The sequence below is a fragment of the Aquila chrysaetos genome, chromosome 8, assembly GCF_900496995.4.
Source record: "Aquila chrysaetos chrysaetos chromosome 8, bAquChr1.4, whole genome shotgun sequence".
NCBI classification, from domain to species: Eukaryota; Metazoa; Chordata; class Aves; order Accipitriformes; family Accipitridae; genus Aquila; species Aquila chrysaetos.
The window spans coordinates 3,809,770-3,831,285 of NC_044011.1; the positions used below are offsets into that span (position 1 = coordinate 3,809,770).

Sequence of the window (21,516 nt, forward strand, 5' to 3'; positions counted from 1 at the left end):
AGTGAATAAAGAGACAGTCTGTATGGCTTGCTTCCATCCGTGAACTCCGTTACGGACTCAATGGTGTTACGCACAGCCATCGGTTGCTGGAGGGTAGCAGAGGGTGTGAAGGGCTGGAAAACCAGCCACTCTGCTCTCGCTGCTCGCTGTTGGGGACAAGGCAGCCCCAACTTCCCCCTGCCTGCTCTGCTACATGTGCATTGCCTGGGAAAGCTCATCACCCTGATGGGAAAAGACATTCCTGAGGAGCTTGCAATGCCCAGCCCAGACAATTCAGACAGACCACAGGGGAGGGGAGTGGAGAATTACTATGTCGTTGGGAGAGGGGGTATGTATGCCAGTTAAAATTAAACAGCATGTTGGTGGTAGCATGGAGAATTTTTTTCCCTACCTGCTCTAAGGACACACAGTCCCTCAAGGCAGTAATTTCATGATAAAGACAGTGACGGCGAACATGTATATAATTCTGTGCATTCACAGATCTTCCAGTGAAAAGCTAAAGGGAGTCACAAGGATTAGGAAGCACTGGAGGGACAGCCAGCCAGAAGGCCAGGAGGTGCATTAGGGAAGGGAAGGGCTCCAGGATTCATAGTCTTTAAATGGTCCAGAAGATGGTGCAGAGTCAGGCACATCTGCACCACCTCCCACCCAAGAAAACAAGTGCTGTACGACGTGGAAGAGGCACAGCTGGGTGGTGGCAGTGTTTGCCCCGCTCCGGGGGACGAGAGGCAGAGGGGGTGACTGATGCGCAGGCACAGAGGCAGGAGCAGAATCTGAGGATTGCCCTTTACAAACAAACCTGAGCTTCCTGTAATTGATTTGCTCAGCTGCGAGTTGCGTGCTGGTCTCTTTAGAAGCAAGCAGCACAGCGTGCCACTGCAAGGAGAGAGATTCTCTCTTTCAGGGTAGTTGGCATGCTGCTCACACTGCTACCTTGTTCTGTGGAGATGGAACCAACCCTCTTATGTACCTAACATGGACCTGTGAACCGACATTTATAGCCCTCTGTCAGCGATCAATATTTACTCATCAAGTCTCAAGAGGCTCCTGGTAGCTAAGAGAGGGGTGAGGAATTTCAGTAATCCTATCAAACAGCAGAGGGATGTGTTAAAAAGAAGGGAAGAGACCCAGGCATATGCCACATACAGGGTCAGTTCCCAGCAGCAGCGAGCTGAGATCCAGGAAGGGAGGGAGCAGAGGGCAGCTTTAGACTATGGAGCTATTTTTATTTTTCTGTGTTTTGAAACTCAAATCTTTAATTGTGCAGAGTGATAAACCTTAAGTGTGATAAGGAAAGGGGAATGCAACAGCTTCTAAACCCCTGCCACATCTGCCCTGGAACATACTTGTCTTAATACTAAATATGCAGAGCTCAAACCAGTGCAGTGAGGTTTCTGCACAGACTGTGATGAGAGTGTGCAAGTGGAAGCTATTCTTGAAAAAACAATACAGATTAGAGCTAGTTAGTGAGGAGGCCCAAATAATCAAGTTGGTGTCTTAACTGAAACCAGTACACATGCAAGTCAGATCACAAGACTGTTGCTGAATTCTCTTTCCAGGTCAACCAATGACCCCATGGAAAGGCTGGGATGAGCAACGTGTCCTGGGCTGTATCCTTCCCACTTGTAAAACAGAGAAAAATCTATTCCCCAGGAAGCTTTCAAGCTAAAATAGGGTTTGCAAAACAGTTTGAGGTGAAAGATACCAGTAAAAACCACAGGAAGTCTTTTATCAACTACAATCCACAGCTTCTGGTGAAAGAACAGGATGCAGTCAAATCTCCAGTCAGTCAAATCTCCATCTAAATGCCAGAAGAGCCAAAGGAAGAAGTGGAGAATAAAAAGCACATGCTAGATATTTTTGTCCCAGTAATAAAACATTTACTAGAGCAAGCAGAAAGTAAATGCACAGCTGATAAAGAAAACATCACAATGTCACAAAAACCTGACAGTTTCTGATACTTCTTTCAGTAGAAACAAGACAGAGGTGGGTGCTGACATGTTTCAACAAAAGAGTTCTTCCTTACCTTTATGGCGCAAAAAAAAAAAAAAGTTAAAAAACGGATAGTACACACGAGTTAAAAACAGTCAAGCAACATTTTACAGTTTTAACTACATGTGTCCAATATGGGGCAATATTTGAGCTGTTCCACTTCATCAATTGCTTTTCAGGTTCTCCCTAAAGGCTTCTGAGCAGCAGGTCCCTGAATTTGTGAATGAAGCCTCTTCATTTAGCTACGCTTCACGGGGGGCACCAGCCTCTGATTGTTGTGGCGTATCTACATTTTTTTCCCTTTTTTTTTTTAATTCGAAGAAAGCACTCAACCCTCTCATAACAGAGGGTGCATAGGCACAGCAGAGAAACAAGTTTGCTATGCAGGCTTCCACCAAAATGAAGGTTATTAGGAAAGAAGAGGTTCTTTAAAAGAAAAAATACCTGGGCAATGGGATTGGGATTGATGTACTGACAACAAACAAGCCAGGGAGTCCATCCTACACTACATGTGAATTTGTGGTTAGCGGGCTGGAGAAGGATCCCTTGGAACAGCTTCATTAAAAAAAAAAAAAAAAAAAAAAAAAAAAAAGGAAAGAAAAATCAACTTGCTTCATCCCACCTTCAGCAATGCAAATTGATACATTCTTGGTGGATGGGGAGAGATGTACGGGGCAACCTGGAGGCCAAATTATTTGGGGATAACAGAATATGCGAAAAGAAGAGATTAGGGAAGAACTCACCATACTGAACAAATTGCTGAAAGATTAATGTTTAACAGGTGGGTCCTGAGCATCTCTAGATGGACTGTCTTTTTAAATGTGAACGCTGGTTAAGAAAAGACTACTTTATACTTCTATGGACAACAGTTTCTTAACGTTCCAAGGATGTGAAACAGCTTCTTTCTTGTCAAGAAGATCTCTTTAAATCCAGCAGAGAGTCACTTGAGCACTGAATGTTTAAAAGCAGAACCCAGGGAGCTTTATCAAAATGATTCCTCTTTGACTAAGCATTGTGTGTACACATCATTAAAGTGAATCTGTCTGCAGATGTACCGGCCCAGACTTGCAATGGGGAGTTTTCATGGTTTCCTTCTCCTCCCCCAGCTGCTCAACAACCAGTTACCAAAAACCCCAAGAAATCCTCTGGAAAAAGACAACACTACCTGCAGAGATTCCAGGCTGTGAAACACCAGCTTTTAACTGTCCCACCGGCTCTTCTTACGTTTTGGGGGCTCTGGGACAGCAAAACCATCTGTCTTGTTGTCTCGGCTGTTGGCATCCTTCCTGTTCTCACCATTCCTGTTCTCGTTGTTCCTACCTTCGTTGCTATTCCTGCTATCACCGTTATTGCGATTGCCACTGCCTACATCAGCGAAGTGCCGGCTTTCACCGTGGCGATGGTTGTCGCCATGTCGGCCCTCTCCATGGCGGTAAACGTCACTGTGGCGACCGCCTCCTTCTCCATGGCGTTGCACATCATTGTAGCGACCACCACCCTCTCCACGGCGTGGGACCTCATTGTGGCGACTGTTCCGGTTGTCGTTGTATCGTTCTCTGACAATGCTGCCACCACCACCGCCACCACCACCACCGCTGCTGCTGCCGCCACCACCGCTGGCAGCAGTGGCAACACCGGTGCTGCTGCTGCCTTCTCGATTGTTGGTGCTGGCATTAGTGTTGTTGAAGCCCTGTACTCCGACACTTGGAAAGGTGGGAACGCTACTCAAATTCCCTGTGCTGGTGAAACCTGGAACACCCTTTGCTGCTGCGGTGGCTGCAATGGGGCTGTCAGGATTTGCAGCATTTTGCTGTGCTGAACTCGTCGGTACTGAGTTCAAGCTCCCAGCGCTGGTCCAGCCACTAGCACCAGCAGCAGAGCTACCAGTCTTTTGATTATTTAAGCTTGCAGCAACAAAGTGGCTCTTATACTGGGACTGCCGGAAAGAGACAGAAAGAAAAAAGAGAGCATGTTTGCTTCTACAGTGCACCACAAAACATGCAGTCATCATGCATACACAAGCCTGTCTTGAATTCTGGGGAGCCCCTAGGAAAAAGAGTTCCTATAAAAAGTCAGTCTTGGAGTGACTACATTCCTGCTGTGCTTACGAACACAGAATTAGTAACGGACATCTGGTACCAGACCACAGAAACAAGGGAACTCCTATATTGTGGGGTTAATTTTTACACTGAAAAGAAAGGGTTTCTCTGTGCCCTGTTTCTTTCGATTGCAATTACACCATTGCTGCTAAGCAACCTAAATAGGATCAAGCCTAGGAGCAGAATCCGGAAGGGAAAGAGAGCAAAGAGGCAGCAGAAAACAAAATAAGTCTGGCAAATTAACTTTGTGCAAACATGTTCAGTCCAGCCTGCATACTAATTCTACCAGTTTGGACTGCAATGCTGAGTGCATGCTCCAAGTGGATGAGACATGGCCGCCACTATCAACCTCAACTTCCCTGAAATCAACAGGGTTTCTGCATTTTCAGGGGAGAAAAAAGAAATTGTTTTGAATCATCAAGTAGTAAAATAATTTTTCCATGTTACGTCCTTTCCTCTTGAGTTATAACTTGGAGTACAAGTGATCGAACCAACCTGAAAAGCTGCTTTCATTGCTGTAAGTCTGTCTCCCATTGCCCCAGTGGATGGCTTGTATGCCTCATAGTTACTCATCACACTGTTGTTGTTTCCACGGTCCTACGCAAAAAGACAAAGGACAACTGGAGAGATTTATCCCACACAGACACTATCGATTCAACCATTCTTAGAATTTATCTTGACCCTGCACTCAGGAAATACATCTACTAAGGATGACAAACTTCTGGAGACCACTGAGCAGAACAGTTTGCCCTTGAGGATGACAGAAAAGTAAAGATGCATTAAGTCTTAGTAACTCACTAGTCAACAGTATAACCACATTTCCCAGCTCCTTACAGTACAAGCAAAAGCAGAATGCAATCAAATGGAGATTTTCACAGTGGTCATAGCCAAGACAAAGTGTAAACAAGACTTTAGTTGTGACTTTTGGAAAGATGCTGAACATGATGTGTTTTCAACATGCCTACAGTTAAATTCTGTCCCCATACACATTGGCAACGAGCTGTTTTCCTAGCATGGTCATACCTTAGTAAGTCTTCCCAATGCTGCAAGATTTTTTGCTGCCAAGAATCAGCCTGGAAATGGCTTTTCAAGTAATTTATTAGCATTTATTTTGCATTGACAGTCTATTTCAGGAAGAATCTCCAAACCTTCTGGATCACTCTGGCCCTAAATAGGGCAGCTCTTGACAAGAGGGTAACGGCACAGGACAGCTTCACCTGAGATATTTCTGATACTAACTCTGAAAGATTCTGAGCTATGAAAACCTTTGAAAGCAGAGGCTATACTCCAGTACTAAGAAGATCTTTTAAAATTAAAAAGTAGTCAATACTAAGTTTAAAAGTTCCAAGAATCTGTAAACAACTTCTTTAGCATCTCTACTTACAGAATTTTCTGATCCCAGACCAGGACGTTCACGGTATCCTAAGCCACCACCACCAATGTTCAGCTTCTTGCCTTTTCCTCCTTTGAAACGTGATTTCCGGAACCACGGATTCTGTACAAAAGAAGGACAAATGCTTCTCAACACAGGGAATAAGAAGCTTCATAAATGCATGTAATGAGGCTCAGAAAAGAAGGATTTTGAGCATTTCAAAAGAAAAATACAAATACACTGTTTCCCATTCCACAACACAGCTGTTGCAAGGGGATGGGATGTGACAGATTACAGCACTTTGAAAGTAAGCTGTAGACAGTTCTGTCATGTGGGTCTGAAGCTTTTTGTTACAAATGCTTTTTACGAAAACTAATTTTATGTCCTGAACTTTCATCCATGTTAAACTTTTAGGGGTTTGCATTCTAATAAAGCCGGGAATAAGTGCAATTGCTGATGCCATTCACTTGGGAGCTCTGCACTTGCTCATACTTGGGTTTTATTGATTTAGCCCACTGCCTGGCTAAGGAGAAATGAGGTTCTGTCAGCAAAATTTCCTGCAACAAGCAGTGGCCAGGCAAGGATAGACCAACCAGACCTCCTGTTACCAGGTTATTAAATAATGGTTGGCTGCACCTCTTTTATGCCCTATAGTTTCTTCAAATCTGAAGAAGCCAGTAAGCCAAGCCATTCAGCTTCTATATTCTCCTCTCAAAGGCAGCCTGTGGTGCTCTGCCTCAAATTTTGTCCCTTCTGAAAATGCTGCCTCTGTACCTCAGAAAAAACACTTACTTCTAGCAGCGAGTGTCCAAGCTGCTTGGCAATGAAGCCACAAGCACGCTAATCCATCTCTGAATTTGGGAATTACCAAAATGCCTTTGCTCTCTCGCAGCTACATGGGCAGCAAAAGACAAGAACTTAAAGAGCTGATGAGTACAGTGGCATAAGCACAATTGCTTCAGCTATCCGTCATACCTATATATAGCAAGCCTGCCAGACAGCACTGCCAAGCAGGTATAATGATAAAGGAACAACCGCTTCACAGAGTAAATGTCCTTGTAATTATTTTCTAGTTTAGCTTTTAACTAAGCTGCATTTCCCAGGTGCCTGCCATAAATGCATATTGAAAATCTGATTGTAATGAGATAGTGGAGCTGGAGTGCTTTGCTGGCATCAGCCAGATTACAGCTCCTAATTTCCTAGGCAGTGCCTGACCCCAAAATAGATTACATACAGTGTTACAAAATCTTCATCTTTTCATGGATTCTTTCAAAGGCCATTAAAAACACTAGAAAGCCTCCTTAAAAATAGTATAGATCGCAAAAGGTCACTCCTAACACGATAGAGCCAGAAACAAGTCACCGAGGCTCCTGATTTTGTGCTAATCATGGAAGGAACCTTCCTCTACTCAAGGAGTTTTGCTTGTTCGTACCTGCATTGCTAGATCCAACAGCTCTTTGGAAACATGTTGATTAGCGCCTTCCAGATTTCTGACAAGATCACCAGCAAAGTTACTGTCTTTGGGAGTCAGCAGAGTGTAGGCAACTCCCTTCTCGCCTGCTCTGCCAGTACGACCAATTCTATGGGTGTGCGTATCTATGTCCCGAGCCACATCATAATTGATGACAGTCTTAATGGAAGGAATATCTAACCCACGAGCTGTAATAAAGAGCAACATAGCAGTAAGTGTGATAATCCCAAACTAACTCAAAGCAATCCCATTCATACCAGTTTATCACTTCATTCTGCTCCAGCATACAAAAGGAGTTTCCACAGGAACACACTCCAGTTAAAACACCCTTCATAGGCTAAAACTCTTAAGAGTAGCAATATCTTCTCTAACAGTAGTATAAGTTACACCAATCCCCAAGTTCACAGGATTGGAGATGGAAGAGGTCTCTTTAAATGACTGCTTCTCCAGGGAAGAGAGAGGCCTTTATTAAAGGACACTGAAATTCACTCTTTGTTCAGCTAAGCATCTGGGTACAAAAGCTGTTCTAAAGAAGGCTTCAAGTGTGTCCATCTCCTCTTCATTTAAGCATGCATAATATGTCAGCTGATTAATGAATAGCAGTTACTTCCTTAAGAAACAGCTTATTTTCTTTTTGTATATTAAAAAGTATCTGTCAGACTGTAATTTAAACGTCATTAGAAGACTTTAAAAATAAAACCCCTTGCTAACACTGTGTACTTCTGAAAAACATCAGGAACACAGTGCCCAGCAAGCACAGAAGTCAACCTTGTTGCTTTCCACTAAAATGTGTTAGCCTTTTTACTAATATCCACAATTTGTACGAGCTGCTGTTTCTTAGAATGTCACATACCTGCCACATCAGTAGCTACCAGTATTGGGATCCCCTTTTTCTTAAATTCTGAAATTACTTTATTCCTCTCACTCTGGTCCATGTCACCATGAAGCAGCCCCAGATTATGATCCTCCTGCTTGAGGTTATTGGCCAGCTCTTCTGCATTTGCCTTCTTGGTGACAAACAGGAGAACGCTCCCAGAAGATGTGAACTCCACAAGGCGTCGAGTCAGCCAGTTCCATTTGCTAGGGCCAGAGGGGAAAATCTCCACAATTTGAGTAACATCTTCATTTGCCTAAGGGGAGAAATAAGAAAAGCAATAAAGCAGGACAGAAAGGACAGGATGGCAAGGACAGGATGGCAAACACAGATGGCAGAATAAAACAAGGAATTTGAACTAGGTGTGAGAATAAAAAGTGGAGAAGCAGGGGACAAAAATTCTCCTTTAAAAGAGGTTTCAGTTCTTGTCTAACTACTGACCACTTCATTTTCACAGTGCAGAAAAGGCAGGGGTTAAATGAGCCACTCTTTACTAAACCTGAGAGGCAAAGTGCAGTCTTTGACATGAGGCAGTTTAGCACCCTACTGATCTAAAGATGGGTACTTGCAATTTAGATGCTCTTGCAACAGATGCTATTAACATCTAAAATAAGACTGTGCAAGAGCAGGGTCTGAGACAGAGAGGATGCTCATCAGTAAAAGTTATTCATATGGCGATCAGAGAAAGTACTCCTGTGAGCTGTGACTTGTCCCTGGAGTCAGGAAGAGTGGAGGTATAAACAGACTCCCTATACACTCTGTATTGCAAATAATACAAGTGCAGTAGAGCTCACAGCACTATCTGGAAGTTTCTCTGAAAGATTTAACTTTTACACATTTAAATATTAATTATTTCAAGGATGATGCTCTCAGAGTAATTATTTAGATCAAAGAAAAGGAACCATGTGATTGAGCTAGGAAAGCTGCTTCTTTTCTTAAGCGATGTTTAGGAAAAACATTTTCCCACAAAGAAGGGGCTTCAGGTAGCCATTAATTTTTTGTTATAAAGATATACCTCACATTCCTGATAGAAAAAAATAAAAAATGCAGAGAACTGGTTAAAAGAAGAATGTTCTGAAGGCATCTTGTGAAACTTCTCAACAGTTTTCATATATTGTAAGCAAAGTTTCTTCACAGCAAATGTAATCTGCCCACTTCACTGACTTATCACCAAATCCCTAGTCTGCTAATAGTTCAGCTGCTACTGTCAAGCAAGTACAGGATCAACATTCCCACATAAACCAGCTGAAAGATACTACAGTCTGTTTCAAATCCGTCATTGCAAAAGTTGTAATTTTTTTATAGTTTTGAGACAAAAGGATATACCTATTGATTCAGCCTAATTAAAAAAAAAAAAGTCAATCTGCATTAATGTTGTTTCACTCCTTGATGAAACCTTCCATGACAACAATATTTGTTGGCAGAAAGAAAGCTCAATAAAATAAAAAACAGAACCAAAACCTTACTATTTTTTGTTAAGCACAACATATTTACTCTTAAATATAAATTATGACTACGCAGTTTAACTTAAATTTCAGACAACAGAAACAGAATACTTTTTCTGATTGTCTCAGAAGCAACGTAGAATTACCTCTCCAATGTCTCCCTGCACAACTCGAATTGGGTCGATCAGAATATCTCGAGCCAATTTCTCAATCTTCTTACGGAAAGTGGCACTGAACAAGAGGGCTAAAAGAAAAACAGTATTTTAACTCCTTGGAAAATAAACTTTCTTTCAGAACTGTGAAAACACCGCGCAGATCCTGTGAATGAGGACCTGTATGACTGTACTAGATGTCAGTGGTCTGAAGCTGCGGTCTGTTTTACTGGTTTGAATGAAAATTATCAATCACGCTATTAAAATACCTCAAAGTGGAAACACATTTCATGGCATCTGAAATAAGGTGTTGATAATATGTGGCACTGCTGTGAACTTTCTTACATGGCAGCTTAGAACACAGGATCTCAAAGCATATGAACATTATTTCAGCTAATCATCTTTTCTCTGAGTAAAGTCTGTGAAGGGATTATAGACTGATGACAGTGTGGTTAAGTACCCACACTTCACAAGTGCTCCCTTCCCAACAGCCTACACTGAGAATAACACCAGTGGACTTTTGCAAAAGTCTCATTGTGTGGCTGTGTCAAGAACAGCAAATCCAAGCTCTCTTCCAGCTTCTTAACTGGTAGCCCACTGTACTGCCTCCTTTGACTCTCAGGAGTTTATCTTGAAACATGCTTATACTTACTCTGTCTGTCAGGACGTACGTGGCTTGCGATTGACCTGACCTGATATTCTGGAAAGGAGATAGAAAATGTTCTAATCAATGTCGTATGCTCATTATTTAGTAGAATAACTCAAAATATAACTGCATTGCTTTATTTAACAAATAACCATAGAGTGAATGAGTGCCTTTCACTCAGTATTTAATTCTACTGTGACTTCCAGGTGCTCTTTGTTGCACAATGGAAGTTCCTTTGCTGTACAGAGAAACTTTTGGCAGTTCCTTCAGCAAAAAAATTCTGTAACCAAAGATCCTAGCTGAATCTGTGCATACCCTGTACAAGTGTCCCCCTGCCTCTGTGCTATTATAGTACTGTCAAATCTTTGCTATGTCCTATGACTCTTGAACACAAACTCAAAATCATCCAGATCTGAATGACCAAACCTCTTCCAATAAAGTAGAAGTTCTTTAAACACCACTAGTTTGTACACACAGAATCAAACCACTGAAGTGACTTGCTCAAAAGTTATTCAGCAACTCTGAAGATAAAAATTAGGGTTTTTGGACTTCAACATCAACAGCACTTCACTGATCTCTTTACAGCAACGGATATTAGACCTTTAAATATGAGTTTTGTCTATAAAGTATTTCCTTAATGTATTTTCAAGTATATGAAGCTACAGGGGTTATAAACAGTCCTACTAAGCTGGGAACTGGACACCACTGCTTTCCAAAACAGTGACCTTTGCGCATTACATACCAAAACCCATATCAAACATTCTGTCAGCTTCATCAAACACAAGGTAAGTGACTCTTTGAAGGTTTGTAGCTTTCTTTTTCACATGATCAATCAAGCGACCCTATTAAAAAAAAAAAAAGCCAAGTTTTTAACACATATTTTTAAAAATGTTAATATATGCAACCTTTAAGCACTTAACTGTTTATCCTCACTTACCAGAGACTTAGAGTAAGACAACATCTCAAGGCTTCAGTCTAGAAGTTAGGTGTCAATATTCAAGTCATAGAAACAGATTCCTAAAACTCTCATCAACTATGCTTTACAAGCTGAATTTTAGGACTGTTTTTTCAAGCTTAACAGTGCTGAGAGCCTGAAATGCCCCATTCTTCATTAGAATTAAAATTTAAATGTGAACTGGCTACTTAATCCCACAATTTTTGGCAAGGGAGTTCTTCATATTTTGTTTTCTTGCCTAGTACCCCAATAAATAGCCACAATAAAACTTCCTCCAACCATTAGGTGCTCAGTTTTGCCCAAGTTTGTAACCAGTTTTTGCAATAAGCAAAGCCAGTTGACAGTGGTGCTCATGTAAATCACTGGTTCAGCATCAATACCCATTCTGAATCAATGTTTCAACCATTGAGTATTACTGCCACAGGCTCTATGCTGATTCAGGAAGACAGCACTCAAGTTCATGACATTCTGGGAATTTTCTTCATGAATTTAAGGCTCAGCAATCAGAAGCTGGTATTGCGCACAACTGACACTGATTCAAGCAGATCTTGCTACTCTGTCTTCTATTAGAGATCATACCTAATCTCTTTCAATTTCTCTTGGGAGAAGAATAATCCAAGCATATTTGCTATCAACATCTGATAACCTGTGAAGAACCTAGATTTCAGTGATCAGAGGAAAATTCTGCATCACCAATGGTATTAAAAATCTGTCTCAGCTTCAGTTAAGCAACAAAAAATGGTACTGTGTGCATACAAGTACTTACTGGTGTGCAGACAACTATCTCTGCCCCCTCCTGGAGGGCTTTGGCTTGCTCCCACATGCTTCCTCCTCCATACACAGCTACAGAGCGCAGATTATATGCCTTACCAAAGCGCTTACATTCAGAATGGATCTGAGAATTTTAAACAAAGCACATCACAGTTCACGTTAGACAGATCTGAGAAAATATACCTACCTTGGAAATATGGTCCAGCTACTGAAATCCACTTTTCAGCTAGTAACCTAATGAAATCATTCAGAAATCCTCAGGGCTGAAGACTTCAATACTTGTGGATAATTTCCAATAATGTGAGAAACCTATTTAGGCATCCAACCATAATTTAACCTGAAGGCTCTATCTTTTACGCATATAATTTGTGGCAATGCATCCACAGTATTCTTAATACTTAGAAATAACATGGGAGCACTGTGCAAAAGTTTACAATTTCAGATTTGTCACGATCCTTTAACAAAAAGAGGTGTAGGAAAGAATTGTGAGCTTACATTGGAGGCACGCTACTAATGTACAGAGTATTTTTTTCAAATAATTCACTGAGGTTCTCTGATAATTTCTGCCCAGAATTTTGTCGTCTTCTGTAAGAACACTCTACGGCACATATATGCTTACTATACACCTACCTGTTGGCAAAGCTCTCTGGTCGGGCAGACGATCACTGCAATGGGACCATCCCCCGGTTCAAGCTCCTTTTGATCCATGATGTGAATCAACATTGGCCAGATGAAGGCTGCTGTTTTTCCACTTCCAGTCTTAGCTATCCCAATCATATCTCTGCCACTTAGTGCAACCGGAACACCCTAAAAATAAAGAGATTCTAAACCCATATTATGCCTACCGTAGCATATTCTTGTGCTAGATACTACATGAAAACTCAGACAACATGAGGAAAGCACATTACAGACTCAGAGCAACACACGTCGATGCTTACACAGTTTTATTATTGCCAAGTTCAGATCCGAATCAGTTTGGTTTAAGGGCTGGAAGCAGTTACTGTGTTATGACCACTGGTGTCCTATATTAAATCAACGTCTGGGCACAGTACACCAGCCCAAGAATATATTTACATGCACACAAACGCATCTTGTCCAGCTCTAAGAACACTAAAACCAAATTCTCTGAGCCTATTCTTTCTGTAACCATTCTGAGTGCTGAAGTTCTCGGTGCATCCCTACTGTTGCTATACAGACCTCTCAACCACAGTTTTTTACAGATAGTATGGACTAAGGTCCTAATACATGTCACTTAGACAGAGCACCACATCATTTTTTATACTTCAGGAAAAGCATCTGAAGTGGTGTGGTTGTAATCACATTACTGATAACCTTAATTACTTATGGTAATCAATCTACATATGCAGTAGAATCCCTTTTGCTTGCACGGCTCTCCAAGGAATGACCAGTTAAATGGTCCAGCTCACAGGGCATCTATTCTAACTGACAAAAGAAATGAAAAAAATGCCTTGTTGCATACAACCCTTCTAGTTACAAGACATTCAACATAAGCTGTTTAAAGAAATAAAGTTGTCCATGTATGGCTCTACTCAGCTACTGCTATGGTTATTTTTGATACAATTTCTAAAAAAACCCCAACCAACCAACCTTTCATATATTTCTATAAGCAAGAGATGTCACTTGAATGTTCCTCACCCTTCACACCAAGAGACAAATGAAGAAAAGAATACGGATATATTTACAGAACAAGAAAAAAAGTGGGTAAACTTCTATTTAAAAAACATCAAAGCTATTTTCCTAGAAAAATACAAATTATTCTTCTTCCTGACAGCTCTATATAGGAAACTAGAATTGTATACAGCCTCATATGGACTAGGGACCTTTGCATGCGTTCTGCTAGTTCCCTTTAGATGTTAGAGAAGTAACAACACTCACCTGACACTGTATAGGAGTGGGCTGGGTATACTCAGATTTCCTGATTTGATGCATAAGTTGCTCATCAAACCCAAAATGAGCAAAACTACTGCCAGGCCTTGGAGGAGCAGCACCAGAGACCTTAGAAACAGAAACATATCTTTGTTCACAAACAGTAAGAGAAAAACAAAGAGCAATCTGTAAAATATGAAAAAAAAAGGGTCTCTGCCTCTGAAATTGGCTTTTTCCTTTGGAATGGATGTAAGTTTAGGTGCAAAGTCCAGATGTGTTGAGTAAATAGGACTTTCAGGTATAAAAATTTAGATAAATTGTCAATCAACATGAGCTACTAAACATAATAACTACCTCCCTGTAAAATTGTTCTTCTTCCCCAAATAATTCCCTTCATAGAAAGTCACCATACTAACATGTCACAAATGGCAAAGAACTAATTCTTGCATATAATATTTCCAGTTTCAATTCCTAGCTCCAGAGTTCTTTAGTCCAAGTGCAACCATGCAACTGGCAATCTTCAGTGCCCACTTTGACAAATCCAGAGAATACTTTCAAGAAGTGCTAAGGAAAAATCAAGCTCCCTTAAATCAAAGTCATTGAAGGTGTCTGAGAGGCTTGGTATTCAAAAGCCCAAGTTTCCTGTGACAGTCTTCATTAAAACTACCAAGACAGACCAAAAAAAAAGGGAGTAAAAAGATCCTAGTAGGATAGTTTTGTGACCAGCTTACCCGGAGATTTAGCTTATGACGTAACTCCACCACTTGCTGCGGGGTGAGACTGGTGATCTCCTCATGCTCATCATAGAAATTTTTCTCAAATGGAGGATATTCAATCTGCAAGGGTAATTACTCAGTTAGTCCAGGACTCAAGATTCTCTCTTTGTACACTTAGTTTTGGAGGGGAAGAGTCCTTTTACTCAAAAGTTCTTAACTGTCTGCAAGAACATTCATTTAGTATGAAGCCATTTCAAGGATCTTTAGTATGACTTACATATCACAGCACTGAAATATTACAGGGACGGAAGCATATTTCATTCTGTTTCTTAGCTCCTGCTTTCTAGAATGCCTCAGATAGAACGGAATGGAATAAACTTCCTTCCTACCTCTGAATGGTCTATAGGTGGAAGAGGATCAATGATTTTTTTGGACGGTGCAATTGGATTCCCATCACTATCATACTCCAGGTTATCTTCTTCCTCTTCTTGGACCACACCAGCAGTGGGGTTTTCAGCCATGTAGCGAAAGTAAGCTTCCTGCAGCAAAACATATCAGTAAAATCACATACAATAGGATGCAAAAATACTACTACATTTGTTTAAATGACGTATATGCTAGATGGCTGTTTGCTTTCACACCCACCATTGAGGAAAAAAAACCAAACATGTTCACTAGAACTGATTCTTCTAATAAATACCATCAGTTATGTCCAGAAGAAGGACAGTAAGTACAAATGAAGAAAACATCTATAGTGTCAGTTAGACCACAAAATGCTTTTAAAAACCAAACTTCTCTTACATGTCTGCTTAACAACTCCTTCTACCAAGACTTGTTATGCTTTAACAATAGAAGAATCTATTATTTCCACACCAACAAAGTACAAATGCTGCAGGTTTTTAAACAGAGAACGTAATGTTACTAAGCACATGTTTACATTTTTTTTAAACACATTATGCCAAAGATAGTTTCTCCACTTCCCCTAACTAGACTCTAAGAAATGAAAATATATCTATTTTTCATTGAGAGAGTCAACAGCAAGCAGAAAGAAACTATTTCAGAAGAGTGCCTTCAACACAGCCGAAGTTAGAAGTCACTGTTACATGCCATCCTTACAGCTCACAAATATGTACACATCTCACAGAATCTCACTAGCAGACCAAGACATTCTCATGGAGAAAACACTAGTCTCACTTGACTTTCAAGCAAGTATTTAAGACCAGATTTTTAAAGCAAGGTTCAATTGCAAGTAAATGTATATACTCATCTGACTTTTTCATTCCCATGGCCAATTACCACTCAGTCACATAGATATACATACAATACACTTGAACAACAGCTGTCTCCAAGTGTAAGTCACCTTTGCTCAAACTTTAGCACAGCTACACTCACCAAATTGGAAGCAAAGACCTAGAGGCCAGACAACCCTTCCATGCTCTGCATTACTACCAGTAACACAATAGTTATTAATTACAACTTAGTAGTAAGGTACATTTTGAAATGAAGTTTATTATTTCTGTTACAGTGATGCTTATAATAATTCTCTATCAGAACTGGAGCTCCTCTGGAAATAAAGAGCAAAAAGCCTGATTCTTGCCCTTAACAGACATGAAATTTCACTGCAAATAGCCTCCACAGTTTAACAGCCTCTCACTGGTGCTTCATGTTAGTTGCTTCTGCTAATTTCAAATTTAATGAGACCCTCAAATACTGAAAAACCTAGACAGGAAGTTACAGTTCAAACTGACCAAAAAATATCTTCTTAAGTGGCGTCAAAAAGAATGAAATTGTCTCCTAATATTCTTCTTTTTTTAGTGAAACACCTAGAAGGGTAGAGACAGCAGGGTAACCACTAGAGCTTCCTGCTGAATTGTCCAGATACTGCGCATGACACTGGAGTTTTGTTTGTACCTAGTAGTTATATATTTGGGGAGGGAAGGTTAAAAAAAAAAAAAAAAAAAAAACAACAACAAAAAAGAAGATAGAAAGACTGCATAGGAACTCACTTGGTCATCTTCCTCTTCAATGTCATCTCGAATACCCCTGGAAAAACAAGCGGAGAAAAAAAACTTCCCTGCAAGTGTTCCACATACTCAGCTCCATACTTTCATTTGATTAGTGCTGAGCTCCATATTTCGTGGAAGGCACAACACTAACAACTCAGTAACATGTATAATCCCAACCCATGGAGTTTTCATATTTGGTGCCAACCATAACAGCGACCCTGCAAAGACTTCTTTTTACTTCTATTAATGAGACTGAAAGATTAGGACTCTGTCTTCCCAGTAGAAGCCACATCAAAGATCATCCTGGTCTAAGCTCTCGATGCTACGGAAGTCCCATAACTGAAGAGGAATATGAGCCAGGAAGTGCAAATCCAGTTCAGAGCTTCCCCAGGTGGTGATTTGGATCCGGTGTTCTGTTTCAGGACCATGTATAATCTGATCAACCCCATGCAATGCAAGTACTACCAATGTATCTGACATTTATATCAAGAATCAACAACATAATTATTTTCCTTGGTCAAAACAGATAGATAAGCTGCAAAAATGTAAACTGTTTTTAAACTCCAAATTTAGCATCCCAACTGTCACATGCTACCTAATATATCAGCTTTACAGGGAATGTCTTAAAACCTAGTTCAAGTTTGGAAGAATCTCCAGTACTACAGGTACAGCACCACTGAGTTATTTTGCTCACATAAACGTTATTTTAAACCAAACCATCCTGATCACTGCAAGGATGGGGAAAGAAGAAAAACTATTCAGGCTGATCTGGAAGGTGGTAGTAGTACATTCTGCATGGCCTAAAAAGGCTTCTCGCGTGAGATAACTCTCAGTATTGTGACATTTTACCGTAGGATGATGCCATGCATTCTTCCCTCCTATTATTCAATTTTTATTGCACAGAACTTTACCCATGGGGTATATCATGCGCTGGTTAATGACGTTTACTATGTATATATTATATTGTCTACAGAACAATCATCATCAACAAAATGCATTGGAATTCTCTTAGCACCATACAAGACACAGGCAAGGCATGGATAAAAGAGAACTTACTTAACATTCTTTTTTTCTTTGTCTTTATCTTCAAGTCTCTTCATGTCTCGAGCAGCTTGATCCTAACAGGTCATAAAATTATGACATGTTAAAAACCCCAAGATGATAAAACATGGAAGGGAAAAATGTTCCTACGTAACTAGACCATCATGCCACAGAGACAACACTTTTTGGACTAAACTTTCTCTTGTTCCATATCCTATTACGCTAAATAAATTATCCTACTAATACATTTGAAATTTATATACTGTAACTTTGCAGCAATGTTGTTGAAAAAATACATTCTCTGCATTCCTCCTGAAAACACCATCATAGAATCCAGCTAATAACAGAACTGTAGCTAAGGAACAGCTCATGATAAATACAAATCATTTCAATTCAGATAGTGTAAAATGCACAAAACCTTAATTTCATATTCAGAGATACACAAAGCTCTTTGCTGTATTGCCTTGACATGCTCAAAACAGTTAAATAGTTAAGCTACTGTAAATCATATGTGCCCTCTCCCCATCTAATCCACCTTTGAGTTCTAATTAACATAGCACCTTACATAAAAAACAAAAGCTAAGTGACATTCTGAATACAGCTGCCAAAGCCATGAGTGATATTTGCTGCTCCTGACTGGAGAGAAGTATGGCCACATAAATTAATAAACATTTCACGAGCCAGATCTTGCCTCCACTTCAGCCATGAATGCCTCCAGAGGATCATCATCACTGTCAGAGTCTGCTGATTTGGAATGAAACTGCTGGCGAGTGGGGGAATTTTCTGCGGGAATGTATGGCAACTCGACATTGCTGGAATCTTCCTCTTCATCCTCAAAGTACCTGAAAAGAAACAAACAACGGCCCAGTCAGCACACAGTCTTCAGCACCATGCTGTCTTTCACAGCTTCTGAGTTGAGTCAAGTTTTCCATGCAGAGATGGATAATAAAAGTCAGTATGTACACAGGAAAAGATATTGAGATTTATTTATGTATTTACAATTATTCATACTGTAAGCTAAAAATGGTGATAGGGCAAATAGATGTTATGAAACTGATCTTCTTGAGTGGCTCTCCCAGGCTGATGACTATAGGATGCTTTTCCGACCTCCTGTCTATTAGGGCATTTATGCAGCTAATAGAAGGGTTAGTAAAGAAATGTGGAGTTGAATGTTTCCCTGTGCAAAAGACACCCAAATTTATCCTGCTTGGGTCCAATTCTGAACATACCACCTCAGCCAAAGTCTTGTTCAGACCACAGCATGAACGAGACTGACTTGACCGAGGCTCAGCTGAGAGATGTTCTTAGGGAGGGGAAAGCTAGAGGAGGAGAGCTCTCCATGGGCTGCTGTCATATCTCAGTCTTTTAAATACATTTAAAGGCAAGGATGTATTATCATTCTCATTTTACAGACGATGGGCTGACACCCACAGAAAGGGTAAATAATCGGTCCAAGGCAACACCAAAAGTCTGCTGCAAAGCAAGGATGGGAGTACCTGCAGGTGACTAGCTCAGTTTTTCTTGATACTATTGCTGTAAAGCTACTGGGGTTCTGTTACACCATAATGCAGTGTTATGGTATTTATCCTTGAGCAGGCTTTTCTAAATAACCAAACCTCATAAATGTCACAGATACTTCCCGTGACCTTGGCAACTCTGAAACACTAAAATCTAGAGCTAGATAAACACAAGAAATAACCCTACTTACGCATTCTCTTCATCAAAATTTGCTCGCTTTGACCCAATTTTGTAGAAAGAAGGCAGCTGAGGAGGTCCCGATTTTGCAAATGCAGCAGAAGAACCGGCTGTTCCAAAAGCACTATGAGACTGTTGAGAGAGCTTAGGCTCCTCTTTTTTTCCAGGTGTTATGGCAAATCCACCAAAACCAAAGCCTCTCTTAGTACCAGGTCCACCTTTATTCCAATTCATGATGTCCTCAATATATCTGTTAAAATCACAAAAGACAAATTAATGCCCTTTCTGCTTTAGGCAGTTTATATATAATTGTCATGATTTTTCTTGTAAGTGGATTACTTCAGTCATGATAAAGAGACTTGGAATTGTGACTGACAAGAGTTTGATCTGTTTCCCAAAAAAGATCCGGGCTTTGTTCTTTTCTTGTAAGTATGAATGTATCCACAATTCGAAAAAAGAATAAAACAAAGAGGTTGTCTTCCAAAACAGATCACGTCCGTCAGCGACTACTTAAGCGTATTTAAGATGTTGCTTGTTTTGTCTGTTTTGCAATCCAACAGAAACAAACCCAAGGTCAGAACTCTGAACATCAGCAGGAACAAGAGATGAAAAATCAACTCAATACATATTTTGCATGTCCATACAGTCCCATCCTTGAGTGTTTCATGGCTTTGTAAATACTGTACTACTGCAAATCAGACATCTCTAGAAAAGCAGGCCCAAAGCAGCACACCACTCCGTTATGGGACAAGGCACTCTTCTGCCAAAAAGTCAACTCCCTCTTCTCCTTAAGAAAGTATCTTTAGCCATATATATGCTCTCCAACGTACATTTTTCAAACCACATTTTAAATACTCCACATAAGATGCCTGCCCAGAACTTGGTTTTCTAAGTTAGATGAAGAGAAGGCTGAACTGATATACTAAGATTTACACTTCCCATTCCAAATAATTTAATTATTTCATCTGCATGGTCAAGTAAGTCATACCTTTAAGGCAGCCAAAGACAGTATAACACGCACTGCTTTCAAGTGCGTTATAATTAGATGGCCCAAAGGCTAAAAGTCTTATTAAACAAATCCTCGCATTCAGTGAGGATCCTCCAATGAGATCAGAATTCACTGGCAAGAGAAACAACTTCAAAATAATCTGAGAGTAAATACTGCTACTGCTCCCTGTGCAGAACATTTACCAGCTTGGGACTTGCTCAATAATTCTCAAGTCTAGACCAGATCTCACTAGGAGACTTTGGGGAAAACTCTGCTGTTCAGTTCTCCGTGGTAGCAGCTGAGTCCGGTGTCCTGTTCTCCCACCTGCACTGGCACACACCTTACAGCTTTCACACCCACAGATGCATGGCAGATAAGAGATCAAAATGTACAACGAACGGATGAAAGGTGTAACTTTGAACTTCTGCTACTGACAGCACAGCGGACAATCTTTTAAGCTGTAACATCTGATTTTAAGGATTCTTCCTCGCTGTACGTATTGACTTTTTTTTTCCTCCCACCACCCCAGAAAACAAACCGGATCATTCTCTTATCCTATCACACAGCTGCAAAAGTACAAAATTCGCTCTGTTTGCCCACGGAGCCCACTAGTGAGCGAACACCGAGAGGGTTCCTGCAGGACAGTGACGAAACGCAGGGTGAGACCGTAGGCTAACGCGGTTCCGAAGGAGGAAACGCGAAGGCACGGACCCTTTCTACGGATTCCCTACCTCGGAGAGAAACGCAGCAATATGTCTTAGCTGCTCCCGTTTCTGGCGGTTGCTGAAGAGAGGAGGGACCCCCCCCCCCGCCCGCCCCTCCCCGAGCCCACCACACAGGGGGCCCGGCGCCACGAAGAACCCCCCGTGCCCCAGGGCAGGCGCAGCGGAGGGAGCCGCAGCTCGCCCTCACCGCGGTGCGCAATCCCGGCACACCGGGCCCTGCGCGGGGCCCCTCACGGCCCTTCCCGCCCGCGGGGCCCCGGCACGGGGGCGGGCCCTTTGTGCGGGCCAGGCCGAGGCCGCCCCGGCCCGCACTAGGCCGCGGTCCCGCCAGCTCCCTCCCGCGGGGTACGCCGCCGGTCGGTTGGGGAAGACCCGCCCTCGCCGTCCCGCCCAGCCCGGCCCCGCGCCCCCTCACTCACCCCTCGGGCACCGCAGGCGCCGGCCGCCGCTTCCCCGGTTACCGGGGCGGGGGAGGGGGGTGTGGAGACGCGACGTACCTACGCACCAACGTGCGTACGTGCGTGACGCGCTGAGGTCAGCACGCCCCGCGGAGCATGCGCGCTGGCAGCGGGTGACGCCGCGGGAGGAGGGCGATGGAACCGGGCAAGGCGTGAGCGTTCCGGGCCGCCCTCGCTGGCAGACCCCGGGGCCGCGTAGGGGGTGCTGGGGCCCGGCTTCTCC

The 21,516-nt window shown here is 41.8% G+C and overlaps 1 protein-coding gene across 3 annotated transcripts; it reads right to left on the minus strand.

The window, feature by feature from the left end:
* Positions 1–1,857: 1,857 nt before the first annotated feature.
* Positions 1,858–21,373, minus strand: DDX42 (DEAD-box helicase 42). 3 transcript variants are annotated; one of them, XM_030021447.2, is made up of 18 exons: positions 21,255–21,373; positions 19,136–19,372; positions 18,119–18,269; positions 17,443–17,504; positions 16,387–16,423; positions 14,770–14,919; positions 14,396–14,500; positions 13,674–13,793; positions 12,408–12,584; positions 11,773–11,901; positions 10,794–10,893; positions 10,058–10,105; positions 9,400–9,497; positions 7,788–8,064; positions 6,896–7,122; positions 5,476–5,586; positions 4,587–4,688; positions 1,858–3,928 (listed from the first exon to the last, which is right to left on the minus strand). In XM_030021447.2, the coding sequence occupies exons 2-18, from the start codon at positions 19,354–19,356 to the stop codon at positions 3,191–3,193; spliced, it is 2,853 nt and encodes a 950-aa protein (XP_029877307.1). In that variant the 5' UTR covers positions 19,357–19,372; positions 21,255–21,373; the 3' UTR covers positions 1,858–3,190. The 3 variants fall into 3 exon arrangements, with proteins under 3 accessions (XP_029877307.1, XP_040981104.1, XP_040981105.1); XM_041125170.1 differs by lacking the exon at positions 21,255–21,373 and adding an exon at positions 20,822–20,841; XM_041125171.1 differs by lacking the exons at positions 16,387–16,423; positions 18,119–18,269; positions 19,136–19,372; positions 21,255–21,373 and having other exon boundaries at positions 17,443–17,506.
* Positions 21,374–21,516: the final 143 nt, after the last annotated feature.